Source organism: Diceros bicornis, chromosome 21, assembly GCF_020826845.1.
Source record: "Diceros bicornis minor isolate mBicDic1 chromosome 21, mDicBic1.mat.cur, whole genome shotgun sequence".
Classification (NCBI taxonomy): Eukaryota; Metazoa; Chordata; class Mammalia; order Perissodactyla; family Rhinocerotidae; genus Diceros; species Diceros bicornis.
In genome coordinates this window covers 51,300,354-51,312,795 of record NC_080760.1, presented here as the reverse complement: position 1 = coordinate 51,312,795, position 12,442 = coordinate 51,300,354, and the positions used below count along the sequence as shown (strand labels likewise).

The 12,442-nt window shown below is 41.9% G+C and overlaps 1 protein-coding gene across 1 annotated transcript in view; it reads left to right on the top strand.

Annotated features, from left to right (window-relative positions):
* The window catches only part of FAM135B (family with sequence similarity 135 member B), a 334,906-nt gene that overhangs the window by 302,731 nt on the left and 19,733 nt on the right, over positions 1–12,442 (top strand). Inside the window, exons 9-11 of the mRNA XM_058564982.1 lie at positions 2,684–2,839; positions 3,649–3,722; positions 8,335–8,489. Coding sequence (XP_058420965.1) covers positions 2,684–2,839; positions 3,649–3,722; positions 8,335–8,489 — 385 coding nt within the window. The remainder of the gene's footprint in view (positions 1–2,683; positions 2,840–3,648; positions 3,723–8,334; positions 8,490–12,442) is intronic.

Sequence of the window (12,442 nt, the reverse complement as noted above, 5' to 3'; positions counted from 1 at the left end):
AGTAAACAGAGCAAGGGGACGAGGGGGTGAGAAAATGAGTGACTGAATGAAGGAGTGTGGTTAGATCCCAGCTGAAAAGCATGGGAGGAGTGGCAAGGGTGAGCGGCTGTGCACTTTATCTGGCAGCTCCACCTGAAATGGCATTGAGTGGGTCCACACTGCCTCCTTGTTAGCATGAAGGGCCTCTCCTTGGTCTCATTGGAGAAACTCCTCCACGCCCGTCATCTGTAATTGCACAGGCCCAGGCATCTGTGAGAGTAGGAGAGTCCTCTTGCGGCTTAACTAGAAGCTTCCTTAACTTTATCTGGAGCCATTTCTGTAATCAACTAGGGGAAAAAATAATTCTCCCCAAAACACATTTAATGAATAGCTTTTCTTTTTCTCCCTTTCACTCTGGTGGCTGAGCTCAGAATTCATGCTGTGTGTGCTGATACTGCTGTAGTGGAAGGAGGAGAATGGGTGACAGAATGAGAAACCCAGTCAGGGAAGTCCACTTATTGAGGAATGGGCTGCTTCTCGTTGGTGCCAAGTCACTGATTTATTCAATGAGGAGTTACTAAATTCCCACTATCCATGAGCCACTGTGTAGGTACTGGGAATACCAAGAAGGCTAAAGCTCTAAATGCGGGCAGGAGAGATGTAGGAAGTTAAACAAGCAACGTATGGTTAGTGGTGCCATGAGAGTGGCCTGTGCAAGATCAAGGAGACTTCAAAGAGAGGGAGGTTCATCTTACATGTGCATAAGCTCGTAGAGGGAGCACAGGAGAAATTTCAAAAGAGTCATCAGAAACAAAGTGGACTCCACTGACTCCTTCAACAGTTACCCCGTGGAGAACGGACAAGCCCAAAGTGGTGATGAGAGGGAGAAAGGAGATTGGAAGATGAGAGGAGAAGGCAGTCCAAGGAGAATGTGCAGCCTGATCAAGGGCCTGGTGCTTGGAAATAGCTGAGTGTGTTCAGGCCATTGTGAGCATGTCAGTGTGGCTGGGGCGATAGGCAAGCACTGGGCTGGAAGAGAAGGTAGCCAGGGGGTAAGGCAGAGAATGTTGTCGGGGCCAAAATGGTGCCAAGTGCTGGTGCAGGAGCTTGGCACTCATTAGTGAGCGTAACTGGTTGGAGAATCTAAAGACGAGCCACTACTGGTCCATTTGAAAGCCTCCTTCCAGCCTGGAGATTTTCCAGTGGCTGCCCACATCCCCCACTCTCACCAACCCAAGCCTTACGTTTTTGCCTCTTAACACTTTTGGCCATGGATTATGGGACTGAACCAAGAGTGGACATTCCCTGTTTGATCCCTGCCTCCCAATAGAGCCAGTGCTATGAGTAATGTTTCCGTCAGAAGGAAGTAAGGGTCGGTCTCTCATTTTGGAGTTTTGTAGCTTGTGTAGTCATCAAAGACTGATCTATCCTCTTGGAAGAAGCAGCTCCTAGATGCTACAGTTGAATGATGCCCTGTATCTGGAAGCTTGTCATTAATTATAAAGTAACAATATCCAACAATTAAAGAACCTTACTGGGTGCCAAGTTCTTCCTCTCCTCTTTTTCTTACTCTTAGATGCCTCACTCCACCCAACATGCCTTCATCTAGCATCAGCCTTTAGTTCAAGAATAGCAAAAGCAACCTCCATACGTTACATCCAATAAACAGTTATTTGCTTTGCATACTCATTTTACAGATGAAGAAACTAAGGCACAGGGCAAAGAAGGAGGCAGTGATGGGTTTAAAATGGCTGTGGTTATGTGTCCCTGCTGCGTCTTTCCTGACAGAGATCCCCATCACTCTTAATTGTTAACCCACCTTCCTATCTCCTCCACTGAATCAGGCTCCCTGAAGGCAGAGACTCTCTCTTATTTATCTTTGTGTCTCCATTTATTCTAAGCATGTGCCTGGGTCATGGAAGATGCTCACTGCACGCCTGTTGAATGAATGACAAAGCCTAGAATTCAGCGTCAGGCCACAACTCCACAACTGGCTGCCTACCTCTTCTGAGAGACTTGATCTCTCTTCTTACCTCTCCAGAATTGAAGTTATCCCTCAACAGATGGCTTTCCTTAGTTCTAAACTGCAACAATCCAAAGTTTCCCCCAAAGGCTCAGGCCCTCTTTAGACTGGCTTCTTCAAGTTTCAGTCAAGGTGAACTGGTATCCTCCTTAAGAGATGTGGAGTGATGAGAGGAGATGGTGGTGGGGCTATTTAGCACTCACCATGTGGAAATCACCTGACTAGTTAGATGCTCTGAGGTTATAAAGGCTGTATGGTTTCTCGGGAGGTGTTTTTACAATACCCACTCTATAAAGGCAGTGTGGTGCTGTGGCTTTGTGGTTAGAAAGCCCTACAGTTTAACCCCAGCTCTGTGTGACCTTGGGCACACTATTTAATCCCTCCGACTCTTGTTTTATTTTTTTGTAAAATGATGGTTACGGTAAGTCTACCAAAGCATAACTATAGGAATTAAGAATGTATAAAACACCTAGTGTTTGACCTGCCAATTAGTAGATATTAATGAGTGGGAGCTATAATGATTTCAGAGTACTGAGTTCAGTATGTAACGGGACAGAGAGTAGAGTCCAAAGAAAGGAGAGAGATTCATTAAAAACAGAGATGTCTATAAAGACTTCTGGGAGAAGAAGCAGTAGCTTCATGGAGTAGAGCTCCTTCACTACCACCTTCTTGCCTCTCCAGATGTTGAACAATCCGGAGAAAATAGCTGAGCAGATAAGTAAGGATCTCGCCTGGCTTGCCTCCCACCTGATGGCTCTGTGGACCCAATTTCTGGACACGGTGACTCTACACTCCCAAGTGACCACTTATCTCACCCAGGAACATCACACCTTGAGGGTAGGTTGTCAAATGGTGTAATTTCTCCAATCGCATGCCAGTGATCTCTCAAGGAAGCTTCACAACAGTCAGTTCATTGGGCAGAATAAGAATTGGGATTGACTTCTGTAGACTGGAATGCTGGCCGTGGCTCCACCATGAACTTGCAGTGGGACTTGATGAACTTACTTAGCCTCTTATACCTTGCACTGTCACTCATAAGATACCTGCCTGGGCTACCAGATGATAGCAGAGCCTATCCCAAGGGATATTACAAGTGCTTTGAAAGTGTTTTGAGAAAGTGTTTTCAAATGTAAGACATTGTTTTTAGTGTATTTCTTTGCCACCAGCTTGGATGCATATGGGCAGGCACTAATGCATAAGGGAAGTTGTTGGTCTTCTCATTTCCAGCAAGAGGACCAAATATCTGAGTCTGCAAAATGCTTAGGGGACACGCTTATGTGACTGGCTTTGCAAATTCTGTTTTGCGTGCATTTATTTATGGTGTCTGTTTTCAAGTGTCTTATATTCTAGAAGAAGAAATAAGACCTAAATACAAAAATGACAGAAAGCAATACAAGAACAGAATTATAAAGATGTATTAAACAGTGTCCCTAAACCAGATTTGGGCTAAGAGATATAAATGAGAGAGGGCAGCTGTGGCAGAGTAGAGAGACTAGCGAGACTGTTGTTTCAGAACCTTTGGTGGTGGGCTTAGCCCTCCTCCTATTAGCCCCTTCCACTTACCTCCTTGAGCCTCAATTTCCCTTTAAAAAATAGAGGCAATACCCACCAATGAGTTAAACTGTTTACATTGTTTTATTCCTCAGGTCCGAAGGTTTTCTGAGGCCTTCTTTTATATGGAGCACGAAAAACTCGCAGTCCTGACTTTTCAGGAAAATCTGTAAGTAACCAAGTGCGTGCCCACGTCACACACTAAAAGTGCCACCCAAGGCATTGTTGTTCAGTTCCTTCTTCCCTTCATCTCCGGCTGTGAAGGCGGGAAGTCTGCCCACCTCTGCACATTCAGGCTGCATTTTCTCTGCAGGCAGAAGAGTCAGACAAATTGCAGAGGCGGGAGCTGGCAGGTGGCAGAGAAGGTCAACAGCCAAAGTTTTCCTTTGTTGAGTGTCATTATGGTTCTGTAGACAGAATCAAGACTTCCTAGGTCCCTGAAGACATCTGTGCTGAGTCCTCCTTGCAAAATGAATTAGAAGCAGGTGGTGTGGCCACACGTTCTGTCGGGGGAGAAAAAAAAAACAACAACAGAATTTGCCTGAGACTTTAGTAGCTGCAAAATGCATTGAGCATAAGAATTAAGCCTGAACTACCTAATTAGGAGCACTGATGAATTTCTAAGTTTGCTTTCCTCCAGAAAAAATTAAAACATACTCAAAAAGTCAGAGGGTGACAAAAGATGAGGTCATTCTCTCTCGTAGATGTCCCTGGTGAGAAGGAGCGGGGCTTCCTCCAAGATGTTTTGGCCTTCGCTAAAAACCAAGGGTTTCTTTTTGTTTCTGAATGATATGTTCACCTCAGATAACAAATGTGGATGGAATAATGTTTGAGATGCCACAGCCAATCTGGCAGGAGAAACACTTGAGATTCATCCATCACTCAAGACAGACCTGAAGATCTTTTCACCCTCATCTTTATAATCTTATTTTTTCCCCACACTTCATTCTGTTTGGAAAGTACAATGATATTTAAAGTTTGCCTCATGGATTCTGAAAGTGAGAGGGGCACCAAGGAAAACACGTGTATGTGTTAAAATAGCTTGTCTAGAAATATCTAAAGTCTGTCAATCACTCATTTATTCATTCATTCAGTCCAGCCCCCAGCTAGAACTGGCTGAATATATTTTCTAAAGCTAAAATCAGAAGAGTTAGTCTAACAAATATAAACATAATTTTGAGGGCCACTGAGCAAAATACTGCAAATCAGGACTACTGCAGGAAATCTGCTTCCTGAGTCATCACGACAATGATAACCCTTAGATTGCCAGGCCCTGGTGTGTCCCCAAGGAGCGTGAGGACACACGGAGGTGACAGACACATAGGTAACCATTCTCCTGGGAGAGCTGTGTTGGAATGCCAACAACTTGTGCAAAGTACAGATGACAGAGCATTCGGCCCACCTGCGTATCTGGAGATCAGAGCTGGAGGGGGAGTTCATCCTGCTTACATATGAGACAGATCCATCCTCCAAAATCAGGATGGACAAGTGGAAAGACCAGGTGGCCCAGGTGAAACTCATCTGTCAAGACCCATCTTGTTCAAGCTCCAACTGGATTGTGTTTCTCAAACAATAGGTCACAATCATTTAGTGGACCGTGAAATCGACTTAGTGGATTTGGAACAGTACTTTTTAAATGAAATAAGATAGGGTAGGATAGGATAGGACAGGAGATGATATGATAGGACAAGATAGAATAGGTAGTAAGAGTAAGAAGTATTTCTGAAACTTTTGTTTCAGTGTGTGTGTTTCTGGGAGTGTGTGTGATTGTGCTGGGTTGCCATGTAAAATGAAGACTATTTCTTGCCATGGGTTGTAATATTTAAAAAGCGTTTAAAAATGATTTAGATGGCTAGTAGCAGGGGTGTATAGTTTGTCCCTCTTTTCTGTTTTACCGATGTCTAGCCAGTGCTTTTCACAGAGTAAGGAGGTGTTCAATAAAAGTTTGTTGAATGAATGAATGTGAGAATGTTGATGTGTATGAAGACCTATACTGATGATTTAATTTCCATAATGATGATAATTAAGATATCACTCTTTTATGTTTTCTGTAGTAATAATTGTAACGTTGTCTAATTTTTAAAAAATAATTCATTCTACAAGACGCTGTGTATATAGGGTTGAGCACAGGAGGCACTTTATCTGCCTTCCTGGTGCTTAGTCTATTGGGATGACCCTAGTAAGAAACTGTGGTAAGTGCTCTACATGCATTGGCTCATTGAATGTTCACATTAACCCTGTGAGCTGGGACCTGTTATTATCCCACTTTACAGAAGAAGAAATGGGGGAAACCTGGGCTCAGAGTGGTTAAGTAACTTATCTTAGACCACACAGCCAAGAAGTGACACAAACATGGATCTGTCAGAGTCCAGCTCCCACACTCCTAGCCTCCTTGTTATGGCTTTCTGTATAGTGTTGAAGCATTATCCTAAAGAATACACCAGAAAAAATAAAATGTAGATTTTTCAACCTCTAAAATAGAAGTATCTGTGTGCAACTGGGCTGTAAACCTGACATTGAAATAAATAGGTAATGAACCAGGACCTCTATGCTCTATACAGAAGATCTCTAGAACTTACTGATCTTACTTCATTGAAACTTTATTGATTAGCAACTCCTATACCCCCCAGCCCCAGCCCCTGGCAACCACCACACCACTCTTTCATTCTACGAACTTGACTATTTTAGATAGTTCATACGAGTAGAATCATACGATATTTGTCCTTCTGTGACTGGTTTATTTCATTTAGCATAATGTCCTCAAGGTTCATTCATGTTGTCACATATTGCAGAATTTCCTTCTTTTTTAAGGCTGAATAGTATTCCATGGTACCACATTTTCTTTATCCATTCTTCTGTCCAAGGGTGTTCGGCTTGTTTCCTTATCTTGGCTATTGTGATTATGCATATGCATATATGTGCATATGTGCTGCTATGCACATGTGAGTGCAGATATCTCTTAAAGATCTTGATTTCAATTCTTTTGGATAGATGCCCAGAAATGGGATTGCTGGATCATATGGTATATCTATTTTTAATTTTTTGAGGACCTTTTATACTGTTTTCCACAGCAGCTGCACCATTTTGCATTCCCACCAACAGTGTACAAGTGTTCCAACTTCTCCACATCTTGCCGACACTTGTTGTTTTTTTTGTTTGTTTTAATAATAGCTATCCTAACAGGCGTGAGGTGCTATCTCGTTGTCTATGTGCCGTAGAATTTCTAGTCATTTTTTAACACGTGCTAGGCAATGTTTTAGGTACTTCGTCACATTCACAAAGTCCTTATGCTCAAGAAGCTACTTCCCAGTAGGAGATAACTCCCTGCACAAAGTAACTTAGACCTGACTCTCCAACACCTGTCCTGCTGTATTATAATTACTTTATTAACCACCTGAGTTGTTCATGACTCTATAAGCTCTTTAGGTCCAGAATTCTTTCCATCCTCTAGATATATCCCCTAGTATGTCTACACAGCCCTATGCACGTTGGTGTTCAATAAATATAGTTTTTTAATAAAGTAAAAACTGGGCCAAAAGTTCCAGGTTCAGATGATGGCTAAGAAGCGCAGAATTGATTGCAACAAAATTCCGTTTAAATACTCAGAGAAAGGTTCAAAAAATTATGAAGTTGCAGCAGCCTTCAGGGATTTGAGGAAGGGAATAAATTGCTTATCTTTTTCTTTCATAGGTTAAAATCCAATTGAGAAATAAGAAATAAAATACACATTTTTTATATCTATTCAATATACGTATATAAAATACCATATGTGTGTATATGTTCATCTTCATCGTATTTGTCACTGAGAATGCTGAATTGGAGAAGTTTCTCAGGACTTGTACAGAGTTCCACAGCTACAAAGCAATTCTAAGAGGTCAGATGACCTATATTGCTGGGAAGTGAGGGACAATCAGACAGACAGACAGACAAACAGTAGCTACACATGTTCAGTTCTTCTCCCAAACTCGCCAACCAGATAAGGCCCTCCTCTACCCTTGTGATTGAGTTGTCATGAAGAAAAACGATGGAATGTTAATATTTTTCCTTCATGGGGGTAAATAAACGTTCTCCTTTTTGCAGGGACTTGAGGAGAAGGAAATACACATTTTTTTTTAACCATCCAAGTCTTTGAGTTAGGAATACTGATTATTTCAAACTCTGGAATCACGTTCCTGCTGGTGGAAGGCTGTCTGGGTCATGGAGGAAGAATATGGGGCGTTTGTGTATCCTACATGAAGTAATCAGAAAACGTAGTTTCTAAACTAGAGGAACTTATAACCTAATCAAGGATCCAGTGTCCACACAGTAACTTACTGTGAAGCAGTAAATTAGTTGGTTTTTCATTCAAATGCCACAAAATATGATTCAGACCCTAAGTGCTATAGGAGGCTAGAGAGCAAGGGTAAAGGATATGTAGATTTAAGTTTTTCCTCCTAAGTGCTAATTTAAGATTACTCGCTACTTAGAAACTCAGCTCCTAGTCCACTGGAATGGTATTTATTACATTCCACTAAAATGGTGGGTGATAAATTCCCCTAGTCATATGATCCATGACCTCTAAACTCAGTACCCAGACCAGTTCCAAATCAAAACAGACTAAGGCTTTGGGGGCAGGGGAGGTGGCTGGGAAGACAGGGCAGGTGGATGGACAGACAGGTGGTCCATTGTCAGAGTCCGTTGAATATTTTCTAAATGTTTTTTTTTGGGATTAGGGGGATGGGGCAACAATTTTAAAACATTTAAATCTTCTTTTGATGCTCACTGGTCTGCATGCTCCCCAGGATGCAGACCCACAGCCAGCTGTCTCTGGATATCCGGAATTCGGAGTACCTTACCACTATGCCCCCGCTGCCCGCAGAGTGCCTGGACATCGACGGTGACTGGAACACCCTGCCAGTTATCTTTGAGGACAGATATGTGGACTGCCCTATGACAGGTTTGTCTGCTGCATTTTGGAAAGACTCGAGAATAAGGCTTACCAGTGGGTTCCACTCAGGTGTCCTGTTTATGTCCCAACAGCTATGGGACCAAATTAATGAAGTAGTTTGTCAGTTTATAGAGGAGAAGCAAAAACTAGGGTTAAACTAGTTATTTCAAATGACTTAATTTCAGTGAACTGACAAATCAATGTAACAAAATGGCAATTATAGTAGGGACTCCCTTCCTGACTCCTCATGGGGTGGAATTGTAGCCAATGCCTTGGTGTTTTCACCTACAAAATGGGAACCAAATTCTCCCCCTTTCTTATCTCAAATGTGCAATTCAAATATAAAGTCATTTGTAGTTGAACTTTAAGGGCATTCAGTTCAGATGCATAGGGAGTGCTTCCTTTACGCCATGAACCAGGCAAGGTATTTGAGAAAGTGGGCTGCATCAATGTATGGATTAGTGGATGAATGACTCATTTCAGGGAGAAAAGATAACATGTTTGTGGGTATCTGTGTGTGCGTATCCAGATTTCAGTCTGTTTTGCTGGTGTTGCACAGTCTGTTAATGAACTGATAGGTCAACTGCAGAGAGCCTAGTACAAACAGGCATTCAGGGAATGTTAATTCTCTGTCCCCTCTCACAGTCCTGCTCATGGAAACCCAACAGGCTATTACAGATGACAGAGCTGAAATAGCCCCGTGATCGCTTAAAGAATCAGAAATGCCAGGCTCTAAGCTAGAGGTTTTATGTGTTTTATATTTTTAGTCAGATAAGAAAACCTTCAAAGCCCTATTTCACAGAGAGAAACTGAGGCACGAGGAGCGTAAGTTATGTATTAAAGATCATGCGGCTTATAAACGCCAGCGTTCAAAGCCATTCACTTCAGTGCCAAAGCCCGTGGTCTGCCTTGCCATCTCTTTGTGAGGCGTTTGAAGCCATGGTGCTTGGGGTGCTCATCATTTAAGTGATGGGCCATTTAAATTTCAGAGTTTCTGCAATCTGAGATCTGTAGGGTGTTTTAAAAGTCTAGGTGACTTCCAAAGACAGTGCAAACTTGCAAACCAATAATGTTATTCCGTCCTCAGTATTACCCTGACATCTAGTGTCAACACTGTGCAGGACACCTAAAATGTGTACTAGCTCTAGAGATGGCAGCCAACCCAGCTGGTCAAAAAAAGCTTACAGCTTTGCATTGAGACTTTGTGTGTGTGTGTGTGTGTGTGTGTGTGTGTGTGTACATAGGTATACATGTTCATCTTCATTATAGTTACATAATTTAGCTACAGAAAATTTGAAGAGTTAGAGAAGAAATTCACAATAAGTACACACCATCAGACCCTCTGATGTTATCATTATTAGGCTTTGTTGCAGATTGCCTTCCAGTCTTTTTTCCTATACATGTTAATAGATACCCTAGTTGATATAAATCACAGTCCCTCAACTCATGTGTGCAATTATATTGCATATCTTTATTTTTTATAAATCAACTTCACATCAGCTGAGCCTCATCCATCCTGCAGCACTGGCTGGAAAGTCAACCTCAGTCTTTCTGTGCTTCCTTGCCAACTCTTCTCCACCGCATGTCATGTCAGTGCTCTAGTCTTAAAGAGCAGTGAAACATGGCTGGGAAGGTCTTTCTAGGGCTGTCTGCCCCGGCAGGTTCCTCTAAGCTGTGATTGTCCATATCTACACAGTCTTTTAGGATCAGCATCTCTTTGAAGCTTCTGTAATGTGCTTGGGACATGGGACTCGGCTGAGTCTGCAACCGAAGCACTAATGATCCCATCTTCCTAGAAGACTCCAAAGCAATTGCTTTCAGAGGTCTGGCTGTCTCCCCAAGGCTTCTCTCTACAGACCTCTCATCTGATCCATCCCCATGCCCAAGACTACTTTTACGGAGTTATCTGTGTCTCCACTCAAAACCCAAAGCTTTTCTTGACCTTCTTGTTCTTTAACAGTGTACTTTGATGATTCTTTAATCCCAGAGCAAAAGCATTAGCAAATAAAGAACTATTTCCTTTTTCTTACAAGGGCTTGGTGGCCTTAATATATATAACTTGCAAATGTGGTTATCAGATTTGCATTCCATTGTTTTAGTGTAGTGAAAAAAGGAAAATAAAAGTGTTTCATTTCCATACTAAAATAATACCATTTGTTCATGGTCTGCTACAGTCCCATGGCTATAATACTTATTGTGTGCCAGGTACTTGTAAAGTCCATCTATATTATCTGTAATCCCTTCTCCCACTCACCCCTCACTCCCCTGGCCCAAGGCAATTGAGCAGTTTGCCTAAGGCCTTAACAGTTGGTTAGACTGCCTGGATTTGAATCTTTTTTCCAATAATTAGTAACTGTGTGAACCTGGGCAAAACGGTTGTAATTTCTATTCCATAGGGCTACTGTGAGTGTGGATAGAACCGTGCATAGAACACTTCAGAGTCTCTGACGCAAAGGAAGTTATGAATGCATGTCAACTAATGCCGTTAGTTAGTATCTGACTCTAAATCTACTCTGTTTGAGTTAGATCCTTTGCTACTCTCATTTTTCTGTAGCTGTAGTAGTGAAACTGAAATGTTTCTATTTTGGCAATCCACTTCCTCACTGGGCTTCTTGCGTCCTGTCTGAACTACCTATGGTAAATCTGATAAATCTTTCAGTTTTGTTTGAAGAATCCACCAATCTGCCTGTTACCTGCAGTATAAAGACCAAACCCCTCATTCATACAGAGCATTCAAGTTCATCCATCTTGTGGGTTCTCTCTACCTGTCTAACCTCATGTGTCCTCCCCACTTCCTCTGCTCACTCCTGCTCCATCCACATGAGATCCAACTGATGGCTGACCAGACTGTGCACCTCAGATTTCTGGGCCTTTGCCCACACTGTTTCCCCTGCCTATATCTCCTCCTTTGAAGAAGCTCAATTCATATTCTTCAGGATACAGCCCACGTTCTTTTGGTAGAAAAGCCAACTGTATTGTACCTGCATGTTTCCCAATATTTTGACAATCCCTTAAGGACAGAAACTGGTTCACTATTATAACAGATCCCCACTTCCCCTCTCCCTAACCCATGGCCTAGTGTAGGGCTTTGTACATAGAATATGTCAACATATTATCTGTGGGACTAACCGACATTGAAGTTGTGGTTTTTTTCAAACCAATACAAACAGTTAATGAGAGTAATAGTCTTTGTTCTGCAGAATTTCTTTTCTATGCTTAATGCATTTTATGAACACAATTCATTGACTATGTGCCAGCCATGATGTTATCCTTGGGGATATGGATATTCCAAAAACACAAACTCTTCTCACCAGTGGGAACAAGAAATGCACAAATAAATCATAGTATGGTGGTAGATGTGTGACACTATGTGTGTGAAGAGGAACCCTGGGAATTTACAACAGAGAAAGTCTAACTTGCTGTAGGGTGTATGAATGTTTCCCTGGAAGAAGGGAAGTTTTCTCAGTCTCTCAAGATGCAAAGAACATGTCCAGGTGAGGAAGAGATCCATCCTTTCAGAATCTTTGTTCTAATCCTTCGCTCAATCATAAATTTCACTCAAAAGTATGAGCTGATGGTGTCTCAGAGCCCCATGCAGTTTTCAAGTAAATGTCTCCATGGTTTACTTCATGATAATGTTCAATAGTGGTAATATTCATTTAACTCCTCTTAAAACAATATGGAGGATTCAAACTTTTTAAAGAAAATAAAAACCCAGTCTCTTTTTGTATTTGGTGTATATGGAAATTAAATAATATATCAGATGGCTTTCTCAAGAGAGCTGTGGTAGAGACAGACATGGGAGCACTTATTTTATTCCAATTATACATTATTAGAAAAGAGAGAAAGAGAGAGAGAGAGAAAGAAGAAGAAAGAGAAGAGGAAGAGAGGAGGAGGGGAAGAAGAATGGGAGAGAAGAGAAAAGAGAAGAGAGGAGTGACTGAGAGAGCAAATGAGAGAGA